The sequence below is a fragment of the Mesoplodon mirus genome (genome assembly GCF_964341445.2).
Source record: "Mesoplodon mirus genome assembly, chromosome: 2".
NCBI lineage: Eukaryota > Metazoa > Chordata > Mammalia > Artiodactyla > Ziphiidae > Mesoplodon > Mesoplodon mirus.
In genome coordinates this window covers 61,678,617-61,692,120 of record NC_138977.1, presented here as the reverse complement: position 1 = coordinate 61,692,120, position 13,504 = coordinate 61,678,617, and the positions used below count along the sequence as shown (strand labels likewise).

Below are 13,504 nucleotides of genomic sequence, written 5' to 3'. Positions count from 1 at the left end.
AGCTTCACTGGCAATTCTTCAAAACAAAGGAGAAACCTGATCTAAAAGCTCTTGCTGAAATAACATACCCATCATTTAAAGCATTATTTATATAAATGTACTTTATTGTTTTAAACAGAAAGGCAGAAAATATTTGCATATAACAAATCCTAGCTTATAAATGTAGTTTTTTAGTGATGTCTAATCAGCATTCAGGGATTTTTTTTTTTTTTTAATTTGCTTCACTGTGTCTTGAGCACTGATATTAGAGAAAAGCACATTGGCATAAAGTGTAAGCCAGTGTCTCAAAACACTGGAAGAACTTGGAGAGCAAACATGATTTTTCTTACTTCCTCTAAGTAGTCTTTAGTAAAACAAAAGGTGATCTTTGGCATAGATTCATGCTTTAAAGGCATTAATATTGCATTATATCAGGTAAGCAACTATACAAGGATGCTGAGGGCCTTGAAAATAATCATCAGTTAAAACAGGAAGCCTGAGTGTACAGTACCAACTTAAGACAAGTTTTACACATTTGATGTTAGGGTCTAACACACACTGGAGGTGGGGAGGACATTGAGTCAAGGGTTCTTACTCCTTTACTCATCCAGTTCTGGCTTTGGGAAGAAATATATTTTCATGTGCCGGGGAATGCTTAGACAGCAGTGCTAAGTACAAGAAAGGAAAAATTGCCTTCTCTCACTTTGCTAATAGGAAACTTACTATGGTGATAATTAAATATTATACCCATTACTCTTTTGAACAACTGTACTTAGGGAGGGAGGGTAGGATGCAAGGGGCTTGGCTGTTGTTGGCTGAGGGAGGTAGGAATCACTGAGGACTATTTCCCATCGATTCATCCCCAGCAGTGCCAGAATTCCAGTCTGCAAGTACCATCTCCCTTAGGTAGGAAGTGTCCTTCAGACAGGACTGCCTTTCCATTAGACACTCCTGGGGACAAGCACCAATTCTTAGGACTGAATTTCAAAAGGATAAAAACAATCTTTCAAAATTATAGAACATATATCTTTAAAACCTTGTTTAGGAAGGGTGTGGGAAGAATACAAAAGCCAGGACAGGAGACATGATTTGGTTAAAAATTAAATGCAGCATTTCAGCTCAGAAAGAACAATAAGAGCTAAGAATGAATGATAAGGCCTCAGCATAGATCTCTGCAGGCAGTGACAAAGCGTGGAGTGCCTGGGAGTGGCCCTGCTGGGAGGATGGGCAGGGCCACTCCCCGGCCACTCTGCCTCTCCAGTGGCAGAGAGCACCAGGACACACAGTGTGTTCTTGGGATGGCTACCTTGGCAGGCCGAGGCAGGATATGGGACGGAAGGTCTCCCTAGCACAGACATTGCTCTGGAGCGAGGTAAAGACAGAATCACATGATTTGGTGATTTCCTCCTGACAAAGTGAAATTTGGTTTTGTACTGTGGGAAACTAGAAGGACTAAATTGGGGAAGGGCAGGAAGTGAATCCAGGCCCCACATGCTGGGGCTCCCCAGAGGCCACCTTCCCCTGCAACAGCGAAGCTCACTCCTGAAAAGGACCAAGGTAGCACAGCCAGGGAAGTCAGGCAGGGTCAGCAGCAACATGGAAAGCCCAAAAAAATTTTGGAGGCACAGTGATTTCCTTAACTGACTTGCCTGGGCCCTGGGTCTTGGGAGCCTGGCGGAAAGAATGGGGGGACGGGGGCAGAAAGGGAACTGTCCTTTAGGGAACAAGTGCAGAACAGGATGTCTGGCTAGTGTTCACTCTTGGATTCTGAGCTTATGTGAAGTCCATGGGCTAGAAACCCCGTCTGCCTACTGGGACAGAGTGTGCACAAGTAAAGCCGTGTTCGAGAATACAGGCTTTATAAGGAGACATATTTCAAAGTGTCCATGACAAGAGTATGTGTTTTCTAATGTGAAGAGGCCCCATTCCTTTCTGTTATGTCAGGCCAAGATGTGGCTTTCAACACCCCAGTAATCTTGGGTGGCTCCTGGGACTCCGATCATTTTCATTCTGTTCAGCAGGGGCTTCTGTGTTAGCCAGGTTCAACCAGGTGTCTACTGGTACCAGGGAGTCTTTCTAACCCAGCGCAGTGTAAATCCGGCATCTGTTCGAATTTTGATTGAAGCTGCTTCTGCTTCTCGAACAGTCTCCTTCACAGACTGCATGAGGTTCTGGGCATTGTGAACCAGCATCTCTGTGGCCTGTAAGGAAACAGGAGCTCTCCATTACTCACAGTCGCTGATGGAGCCCTGCCTCTGAAACAGGCTTAAGCCAGGAATGGAATGCAGTTTACCCTACCTGTACCTGGCATCCCTTGTATTTGTCACATCACTGGTGGTTTATAGCTGGATCACCAAAAAGAACCCAAAACTGGACCATCACTGATTTTATCCTGTACCCTAAGGTGGCTTCTAGTGTATACTCCTTTCCTGGTGTTCAAACAAGCCCCTACCTCGGGCTCCTGCAGTCCCCTCTACCTAGAATGCTCTTCCTTCAGGTATCCCATGGCTCACCTCTCACCTCCTTCAGATCCTTGCCCAGTTGTCACCTTGCTGAGGCTTTTCCTGCTCACCTTATTTTAAATCACAAACCACCTTCCCAACTCCCAGCATGCCTCATCCACCAATTCGTTCTTCACTTTTCTCTACAGAACTTACCATCACTAATTGATGTACTATATGTTTTACCTAGGTTGTTTATCTGATGTTTTATCTAATTTTATCTAAAATTTAAGTTCCATGAGGGCAGCAATTTTTGTCAATTTTGTTCTCTGCTGTACCCCAGTGTTACGTCAGTGCCTGTCACATGAGGCATTTCATAAACATTTAATTAACACATGAAAAACCAAGTAAACCAACCACCTTATAAATCCATGAAAATCTAAATAAGTAAATCTTGTAAACATACAAAATACAGGACTGAGATCACACTAGTAACTAACTTATTAATCCATTAACTCAGTAATTCTTTTTTTTTTAAATTCTTAAATATTTTTGAGCTACAGACCCTTTGAGGGTTTAATGAAGGCTGTGGATTCTCCCCAGAAAAAATTGCTCACGTGCACAAAATTTGTACATGCAATTTCAGAGGGTTCATGGGCTCTGAGAGGCATAACTATGGACTAGAGTTCCCAATCAGTTTATCTTTTCGCTTGGTCAGCAAAGAGGCTGAGGCCCAGCGTGATTCGGAGACTTGCCAGCCCAACTCACACAACAGTCAGGATGAGCCTCAAAACTTCTGACTTGCAATCCCATCTTCCATTCTACCACACTGTCAGTTTCTTTCTTTTTTTTAACTGGAATATTTAATGGAACATAGTAGATACTCCCAAGATACATTTTTGTTGGCTAATTGATTAAATGATAAGATCGGAAACTCTGAGTCTTACCCTTTCTTCCCTGTTTTTTCTATTTCCTTTTCTTGGGGCAGGAGAGATCACATGACAGGAAATAGCCTAGTGCCCAAACCCTGCCTAGAATACATGGAAGTTTAAGGTTAAAATCCAGTTCCCATGGTTTGGGAGAAGAGAGGGTTATGGTGAGAGCTGTTGAATTAAAACATGGTAGTTAAGGGAGCACTACTGACACCAAGAGAAGTAGCCTCCCTGTTCCTCTAAAGTGCTCCTAACCTCTATCTCCTGGCCCGGACAAGGAGAGGGATTGTGTGTATTTCGTTAACTCCCCTACGTAGTATGTAATACAGTGCCACATACATATCCCATTACATGATGAGCCTTCTCTGAGCAGTTCAACAAAAGATGTGCTACCTTCCATAAGAAGAAATTGTTAAGTCTGGCTCATAGCAGAGCCTACTAGAGAGGAAATAAGGAGAGGAAGAGGTGCTCAAATGAGGGATTTCTGAGAAGGCCTGAGCCACGTTTCCAGGAGGCAGGGAGAGAAAAAACTGTGACTGCCAAGATACATACAAGAAACACTTAAGCAAACACTCCCACCATCTTTATTTCATTCTCTGTCAAAGAAACCAAAAGAGAAGCACCTCGTTTGAGATGTCATTTCAGCCTCAGCACAGGCCTAACCACCTCATGCCCCTGAAAAGCCTACACTATTCATCCTCCCTGAGGTACTTATCACCCAGAGAACAAGGAAGCAGAAATTCTCCAGCCAGAAGGATAGAGTGAGCAGGACTGAACAGGCATTGGAGGCCTCGAGAGAGCCAAACCTATTCCAGGGAGGAAAAGAACTGAGCAGAGAGTCCTAACTGCTGCTGATTCACTTAACCTCCCAAGGCCTCAATTTCTCATCTGTAAAATGACAAGAGTTGCACAAGAGCTTTTTACTTCCCTTTCCAAATTTCTGATGCATCTCTCCAACATAGATGCCCTTCTGAGAGAACTGAAGACTCCATCCTACATACTGAATACCCATTTCACAGTTAAAATTTCCTCGAGGCTGAATTAAATTGCTATCAAGTGGAATAGAAGCTGCTGGCGAGAAATCAGAAGCACATACCTGCTCAGACTCCTCGTCGCTTATGTTGGTCCGGCCCAGCATGGTGGCCTTCACCGTGGACAGGATTTTGAGCTGGGTGCTTATGGTTGGGATTCGCTCGCATACCTAAAAAGAAAATTTAATTTAGTATGTTTCTTTGTTTTTCTTGTCCACAAGCTCCCTGAGGATGAGACTTAATTCACCTCTGTATTCTCAGTGGCTGGCATGCAGAAAGCATTCAGTAAATCAGCAGCAGGATTCCAATTGTTTTCCCCCTAGGATCAGTATAGTCCTTCTGTCCAGACACGGAAGCATTAAAATTCTTTCATTTGATTCAGAAATAAACTTGCCTGTATCTGTCTTTCCCAAATACACATGTGTATTTCCCCTTTCTGCTATTTCTTCCCATTCTGAAGTACCTCCTCCTCCTTGCTCACCCAGTTTTCTCTCTCCTGCTTTTCACCCTACCCCCTGCTCCCCCCCCCACCCCCCAACACACACTTTTCCTGAGTACCTGTAAGAGGTTGGTTCTAATCCGCTTATCTGTGCACTGCTTGGCAACCTCCTTGGCCAACCGAGTCACCTCATCTGAGGCCTTGGCTATGTCCTTGGCACACTGAATCAGTGCCCGCTTGGTACCGCTGCCCCCTCTGACCAGCCGAGACATCTCAGCCATCAGCAGAGCCATGCGCTTGGCTGCTGCAATGATGTCATTGCCCTAGAGAGAAGCAAGATACAGTGTGAGCTCAGCCCATACTCTTGCCAAGTTAGGGAAGGAAGTAGAAGCACAGAGAGGAGAGGAGGGAGCCTGCTGCTCTAGCAGCCCTCTGGAGGGGTGAGAAGAAGATATACAGACTATTCTTGAGTGATATAGATATAGCACAGGAGAAATAAACAGAAGAGTGAGCCAGGGTACTTACCCCAGCACTCAGTGAGAGAGAGAGAGAGAGAGAGAGAGAGAGATCACTGGACCAAAAAAGGAAGACTTGGATATTAATCTGAAAGGGCAACATGTGAGCCCCAGGCATAGCACTAAACAAGCATTTCAGCATTTCCAGGTTAATCATGTCAATACATTGGGGATGGGCCCAAGAAGTTGGTTAAACAGGCATTTTCCTTTCTGTGGGGGGGAAAGCAGTACAGCTGGCCTGAAGGGAAAAATACAGATGAGCCTTTCCAGATGCTGAAATCATCCTCTTTATCCTTACCCTTGTTACAAACAGCAGCCAACGATTGTCGCTGCTGAACTAGAATTTAAACCAAGTAACTATTAGCCTTGGTGAAAAAAATTTTTTTTCTGACCTAGTCTGCTCCTGCCCTCCCTCTACTGCCTCTTGTTTGTACTCTCAGCCTAAAGGAACATATTATTTTAATTTTTCACATTTAAAAAGGCCAAGAATCAATTCTTCAGTCCTCTCAGCTAAGTGGCTTCAATTAAAGAAACCTTCACAGTTAAGAGGATGCCGGGGGAGGCGTTGGGAAAATAAAAATCGTGAGTCAAGCTGTAAATGCAACCCTCACTCCAACTAACAGCAGTTTATCTTACACTGGGCATTTTGGTTCATTAAAACCCTCATGGGTCATAATAAGGAAATGTACAAGTAATTTACTTTATGCCTTCAAAAGGCTGATAACAACCAAAAATAACAAATGCAATGTTCAAAACTACCTAAAAGGCCAGGCCCTACGCATTTTTCCCCTCATGCTATACAATTTCTAGACAATGCAGTGAGACATACACAAACCATGCCACTGCAGGGTGCTCTGTGAGAAACCTCCGCAGGCACCATGAAGTGGCTGATCTTTTAGGCTGGAGGGTGTGTAACATCTCGGGCAGTAATTGAGGCCAGAGAGAACACAGGCATGGGAAGAACTCATGAGAACAGGGGTATGTTAGACAAGGCTGGCTGGGCCCACCTCTTCCAGTGCAGACCTGGGATCATTCCAGGATTTCATGACCTTGTTAGAGGACAGTGTAGTGCCAGGGTTAGTTATTTATTACCCATCACTCTTCAAACTCTTTCTTCTTGCAACATGCCACCTTCAAAGGGAAAAAAGTGATTGCCCCATCCCCCACTCCCTAAGGCCAAAGCTCCGTTGGTTCCTGTCCTGCAGACTTGAGCGCTATCTGTTCCCCACTCACCCCCCCTCTCCCACTGAAACCCCTGAACAAGCCAGTCAGTGAAGCCCCCTTCCCCGTGGGTTCCCGTGAAGGATCTGCCCCACAGCCAAGTGCAGGACAGCAAGCAGCCCTCCCCAGAAACCCTCCTCACGCTGATCAACTCTGCCTGAGCCATCAGTGAGAGGTCAGCGGGGAGGGGGCATGGGTGGCGGACAGGCAAAGTCCAATGATCAGGCCAGATGACCTCTTAATGGTCTACAACGATTCCTGACCTGAAAGTCACTGAGAGAGGCATCCACGGCTTCCCAAGGGGTTTAAGGTTCCAAAATGGGCCACAAGGTCAGTAAGAAAAGGAATCCTTTCAAAAAGTGACCCCATCTCTCTCTAACCCCCAAACATAAATGCAATCCAGTTAATCTGGCATTAGCAGACCTATCAAACTTGTGAAGCCAATCCTAACAACAAGGTGCAGACAGACAGATGCCCGCCCGGCTCAGACTCACAGGACCCGCACATATCATGAGTGATGCAATGTGTCAAGGCTGCACATGGCCAGATGCATATGGAGCAGCCCCAGCTGGGGGCGCTAATCAGTACCTTACTAGACCACTTGGTAGCTTCCCGATGCAATGACTGAGCCGCTGCCAGAATGGGCTGGTTGACCGGCTGACTGGATGGCATTAACAGCAGCTCAGGTTCGTAATCGTCTTCCATGTCAGGGGGGACAGGGGACCCAACAGCGTCAGCCGCATCTGCCTCAGCTACAGCACTTACACCCACCTTAGCGGCTGGGTTACCCGGCTTGGTTGATGGCAGGAAGGGTGAGAAACAGGGACAGTGTTAGTAAGAGCAGTAGGGCTTGGGCAACTGAGCTTCAGCCGGTTTAGAAACCAAAGCTTGCCTAGGATGGGAAAGAAAATGGATACTCTCCAGGAGTCAGATGAACCGAGCTCCACAGAAGGGGGAATTCTCAGCCTCCGGCACTGGCCTGTTCACAGTAAAGGAAAGAGGCTTACAGCCGTAGCAAACGGTTTCCAGAGAACTATTTATACAAAGAAAGAAAGTGCCATTCCTTTTGTATACACTTACTACCAAAGAGTAATTCTCAGGTCAGAACATTTTTGAGAAGCCAAACGACCAAACAATAGTAGCTTATTAACTTTAAAAGGAATCCAGAGGGAAAAAGTAAATGGAACCATACAGAACAATGTGAACAACTGCTGGCTCATATGAACACTGTTCTACAGCTTCCAGGAAACAGAAAGTGTCTTGGGTCAGCTCTGCAGCTGCCAGACACAGATTATTTCCTTCAGGGGTTAAAACTTCCAGAATTGAAAATGATAAATTTGAGGCAACAGATATCAAACCAGGAAAGAGGCAAGAAAAACACAACGGTGAGTGAAGAGGACTTATCAAATGCCCCACAATCACCCAGCTATAAGGAGCCTCAAGAAGACATCTCATCCAGCAACCACCTTAGGGAAAACCCACACTTCAGAGCAGCTCTCCCTATCTAAGATCTACAGAGACAACACTTCACAATTTCACATTGCATCCATAACTAGCCGACTAAGAAAGCTGTTCTTCGGGTAAACCCTGAATCTCTCCAGTTGCACTTACCCCAAACTCAATTTATTGATGCTTCACAGATAAGATAACACATGGACTTGTCAACTGACCAAAGCTGAGTTCAGAGGAGCTCAAAACTGGTGCCCATGAGAAAACAGGACCCGTGATGGGGGAGAAAATTAATTTAATACCAGGGATGGGCATTCTGAAAGGCCAGGAAGGAAGCAGAGAGATCAGATGCTGAAAATAGGCTAAGGGGGAAAGAGAATGAAAGGAATTGCCCCAATGAAGCCGAACTACTTATATAAAGAATGGCAAACACAGGTTCTTTATATCAAACATCTCTAACCAAGAGGAAGTAAGAGCTTGTATGGAATTTTATTTGAGGTTGCTACAACTCCTGAAAGTCTTAATCCGCACAGGAAGCCTGCCTCCAAAAGCTGACTATTAAGTTGGAGGATTCAGGGCCAACAAGGGGTTTGGGTACCTTCTAAATCCTTTCACCTAAACTGTCTCAACCAGGACTCAACTCACCCCCATTCCTTAGAGGAGAGGCCAGCCCACTTCCGCTGGGGTTCAGAGTCCCAAAGTACAAAGCAGACCGACAGATACACAAACACATACCAACACCCGTCCTCCCTAAACACACGTGGTTCAAGTAGCTCCTGACTTCACACAGCTCAAAGTCAGCAATCCCCAGATGCTCCAAACCTCCAGAGACAGTCAGACCTAAGGATTTTTGGCAACAAATGGCAGAGTGGGATAAACATGTAGGCCAGTGCTGTCTCCCCCTTAAGTTTTATGTTTGTCTTTAAATTCATGTATATTTTGTGTTCCACTGCATAATGTATCTGTGTTGTTTTTTTTTAAGTTGAAAAGTACATTTATTTAAAATGTGGGCAAGATATCAATATAAAAGAAAAGAGTGTAAGAAAAGTACAAAACATTTCAAATCTTTAACATCCATAATTTAGAGTGTATCTGGGTTTATAAAGAAATTTAAATTTTCCTTAGGGAATTCCCTGGCGGTCCAGTGGTTAGGACTCGGCACTTTCAATGCCGGGTGCCCAGGTGCAATCCCTGGTCAGGGAACTAAAATCCTGCAAGCTGCGTGGCACGGCCAAACAAACAAACAAACAAACAAATAAATAAAAATGTTCTTTAAAATCTTTGAGTAAAACCAACCTTCACTATCACCCCCACCCCACTCCCCATGTGCACTGGGACTCTGCTAATGGTCCCAGGGGTGTGCATGCCCCAGCTGGAGAGATATGATTATAAGTGATTCCACGGGTCAGGTCCAACACCAGCAAGGTCACCATTCCTTCTTGAAATGTGGGCTCACAGCTAACAGTGCAGAAAAATACAGAGTTAAAAAACCAAGGTCAAATTCCCAGCCTAAAAAAACCCAAGATCAGCTTCATGTGCAGGAGGTCCCTGGGGAACTACATTCAGTACAAGAGCTTGAGGTGGCTGAAGGTGTGAAATGAACAAAAGCCAATAGATGTTTGGAACAAAGATGTAGGTTCATGGTAGAAACAGTTTAGAACTGACTTAGAACCACCTTCCACTGCAGGGTTAACAATAATATTTAGCTCTTGTCTAAAAAAGCTACCACTCACTTTTCATCATTCACAAGGCATGACTGCTGCAGCATCCAAATTTTCACCAACCATGTTAATATTTACACTTCCAGATTGTTTAGTAGGAGTTAGCCTGGAGCTGTCTTGAGTTGAGGGGTAAGAAGATTCTGAGAAAGGGACAAAGCACATGGCTTCTAAGACACCAATCTACCTGCTTCTATGAGAAAAGAGAAGGAAAATGCAAATATTTCATGTAGCTATAGCAGAGCCTACAGAAGACTGTGCCATGTTTGCAGTGTGGATAATTAGCACGAGAGCATCTAAAAACATTCAGTGACCCCAAAAAAGAAGAGCAATTTCTAAAAGACCAAATGTCCAGCATCAGGGCAGCTGACACTCTAGAGGACAGAAGGAAAAGAACTTTCATCTCTAACTAAGGTATCCTAGCTCTCACTTTAGCTGCTAGAAGGAGAAACCATCAAGTACCAGAAACATCTCACTAAACCACAAGAAAGAAGAGGATTGTGCTATTGGCAATAACAGGAACCAAAGCAGAGAGAGGGTGATTTTCCAAATAGAATTCCTGGGCTGTGTGCATGGCTCTTCATCCTTTCTCAACAAGAAGAGCTTCATTACTTACCTTGCTGGACCATTTGCGAGCTTCATCATGGAGCTGCCTGGCAGCCATCATCATTGGCTGGTTAATCACCTCCCCAGCTTTCTGCTCAGGGAACTCTTCATCCTTCTCCTCTGGTGGTGGGGGCCTGGGAGGAGGGACCTCACCCTCAGGCAGAGGTGGTTTGGGAGGAGCAAGCTCATCTGTCAGCTAAGAAAGAATTACCAGGTTGTAAGTAAAGCTCTGGGAACTACTCCTCACCAGAATTCTTTCCTTTCCTTTAAAAAGCATCCCCCAAAAAGCCACCCACATTCACTCCATTTAAGACCATCCACACTGATCATAAGGACCACCTGTTTCAATCTCAACAGAAGCATATTTTCTTCCTTTTTTCTCCACAAAAAGTTAGCACCTACTGTTTTGGACATATCCCAGGGAGGCATGCACAGCCCTACCGGGCCAAGGACCCTCAAAGGAGATCTAAGTTCTGGTCCTGACTCTGCCGGGCAGCTGCATAAGCATACAACTTCTCCCCTGGGCCTTGGGTTCCTCTAAGGGTTTATCAATGAGGAATATCTAGACCAAATGACCTCTAAGTTCTTGATTCCAAATGTCAGGACTCTATTGATCACATAAGAATCCATTCCCCAGAAGAGCCCTCCCTAGCCACCCACTAACAGCCCAGCTGAAAAGAATCAAGTCAAATCAAAAAAGAAGCGTTGAAGGCTAGGGAAGCACTGTTCATTAGGTATGGGCACAGTGACCCAATTTTGTCCTCAACAAACTTAGAAACTTAAATATGGAAAAGTAAATTTGGGACATTAAATATGGGCAAGTATATCAGGGACAGTAAATCAAATTATTGCCTTGATAAGCTATTCCCAAAGACAAGCTATTTCCAATACTGTCAGAGAAAATGTCTAAAAATAATGACTATTTCTGATTCTAGGATTTGTATCTGCAAGCTGTTGCTCAGCTTTCCTCCCCTAAACCATTTACCTATGGAAGAAAAAATTCATGGTACTTTGTGGGGCATGAAAAGATTTTAAATTATAGTTAGAGAAAAATTAACTTTTTTTAAAAAAAAAAGGATTTTATTACTTTTGCTACTAAAAAAAGTCAAATGAAGGAAAGAAGAATGTACACAAGAGGCTAACCACCTCAGTTTTGTCATCATCAGCTGGGAACCCATACATTCTCACCACAAACTGTGCAGATTGTTTTCCCGCTCCTCACTAACCTGCCCCACTAACGCATCCCTCATCACATCCACACCGACCACAGCCAGCTCCCCTGCTCCAGCCACTTCCCATCGGAGCCGGCCAACAACCAAAGACCCCCGCTTACCCAGTACGCTCCATGCATAAGCACTCGGTTAATACCCCGCCAGATTCAAGAATGAAAGTCGAATTGTGCCTCTGACTGAGCTTCAAGTAAAAGTTAAACAAAGCTACCTAGTGACCGAGGCTCCAGAACAGCCTACCTCTCTCTTGCTACAGTCCCGACACCCTGCTGCTCAATTCTCCCAAACTCTCTGAATTTACTTACTCGGAGCTGTTCAAGGTCTGGCGGAGGAGGCGGGAAGTCAGGCTCCTGAGGTTGGAAGGCTTCTCTGACCTTGGCCACTGCTCCCAGGATCCGGTATCCTGAGTCCAGGAAGCTCTTTTGCAGGCCTAAACACAGACGCCCTCACTTTCAGTTGGGTAGGTCAGTGCCCTGGAGCACTGTCTGTCCAGCAGAAGAACTGGTTTCCAGTAACAAAAGCTGGATATGAAGCTGCCAGTAAGCAGCACAGGCAGTGACTGAAGGGGAAGGGAGGTAAGAGCCAGGCAGATGCCCTGAGGCCTGCAAAGGGTCAGAAGTGGCACAAACCAGCTGATCCCTGTAGTGCTCAGGGTGCCTTCGTGCCTGTACAGCTAACAAGTACTCAGTACATTCCCGGGCCAGGAACATTTTGGGCTCAGGTGGTGCTCATCACCTCTCATGATAAAGCAGTCGACAGATAAGCCTGCCCCACTCAGAACAGGGGAGATGTCAAGTTTCAGATGGGGCACACATTCCCTAGAGTACTTCTCACCTTTCTCCCTACTCCTTCGCTCCACTTGGCATTCAGCATATTAACCCCTACATTGAGCTGCTGCTACTGTGTCCAGTCACCCAGAATTCAGGAATCTACTCAAACTATTAGAAACTCCAATTAGGAAACTGAGCACATCTTCAGTGATGGTGGGTTGAGAAAACCAGAAAGATTTTACCTGGGCTAGGGACGAACAGGGCAGCCCCTCCTTCCCACTCTCTCACACTGAGTGGATTCTACTCATAGAAGAGGCTAGAAACACTAGAGGCTCACAGGAGGAAGGAATTCAGATGTTTCCGGCCAAAAAGGAGTGGTTACATCTTTAGCAGTAATGAAAAAATGATCAAAATTCAGCTAAAGAAAACACAAATTCTTTGGTGTAGGATCAAGATAATCACCTAGGAGACCCACAGGTTAACTTAGGCTTTCCAGATTTTACAGAAATAAAGAATGTTATCCAGAGAAAAAGCATTTTAAGAAAAGCAGAAGGTATGCCAGTTACATAAGCTAAATGGTTGATAAATTGGTTATTATGCATCTTTTGAGAAATTTCCAAAATAATGACTAAACAGGACCAGGAGTTATTTAATCAGACATTAAGAAAGCACAGAGGGACCTCCCTGGTGGCACAGTGGTTAAGAATCTGCCTGCCAATGCAGGGGACACAGGTTCAATCCTTGGTCCGGGAAGATCCCACATGCCACGGAGCAACTAAGCCCGTGTGCCACAACTACTGAGCCTGCGCTCTAGAGCCCACAGCCACAACTACTGAGCCCGCGAGCCACAACTAGTGAAGCCCACGTGCCTAGAGCCCATACTCCACAACAAGAGAAGCCACAGCAATGTGAAGCCCACATACCGCGGTGAAGAGTAGCCCCTGGTCACCACAATTAGAGAAAGCCCACGCATAGCAACGAAGACCCAACACAGCCAGAAACAAATAAAAAATAAATTTTAAAAAAAAGCACAGGGAAGTTGGTCCAGAGAAACTAACTTACAATAACCCTGCCAATATTACAGAAAATATTCTGTCCAACATATCTTGAACAGAAAAAGATTAATATAGTATCCTCAAACTAAGTATCTGTAGTTTTTGCTCCCAGACTTTGC

The 13,504-nt window shown here is 44.9% G+C and overlaps 1 protein-coding gene across 2 annotated transcripts in view; it reads right to left on the bottom strand.

The window, feature by feature from the left end:
• Positions 1-83: 83 nt before the first annotated feature.
• VCL (vinculin) overlaps positions 84-13,504 on the bottom strand; it is a 92,220-nt gene continuing 78,799 nt past the window's right edge. The window contains exons 17-22 of one of the 2 annotated variants that reach the window (XM_082639713.1): positions 11,866-11,990; positions 10,342-10,527; positions 7,147-7,350; positions 4,942-5,145; positions 4,449-4,553; positions 84-2,180 (exon numbers count right to left, since the gene is read on the bottom strand). In XM_082639713.1, the coding sequence (XP_082495839.1) occupies positions 2,034-2,180; positions 4,449-4,553; positions 4,942-5,145; positions 7,147-7,350; positions 10,342-10,527; positions 11,866-11,990 (971 nt within the window). In that variant the 3' untranslated portion in view covers positions 84-2,033. The remainder of the gene's footprint in view (positions 2,181-4,448; positions 4,554-4,941; positions 5,146-7,146; positions 7,351-10,341; positions 10,528-11,865; positions 11,991-13,504) is intronic. The other variant, XM_082639714.1, reaches the window with a different exon arrangement.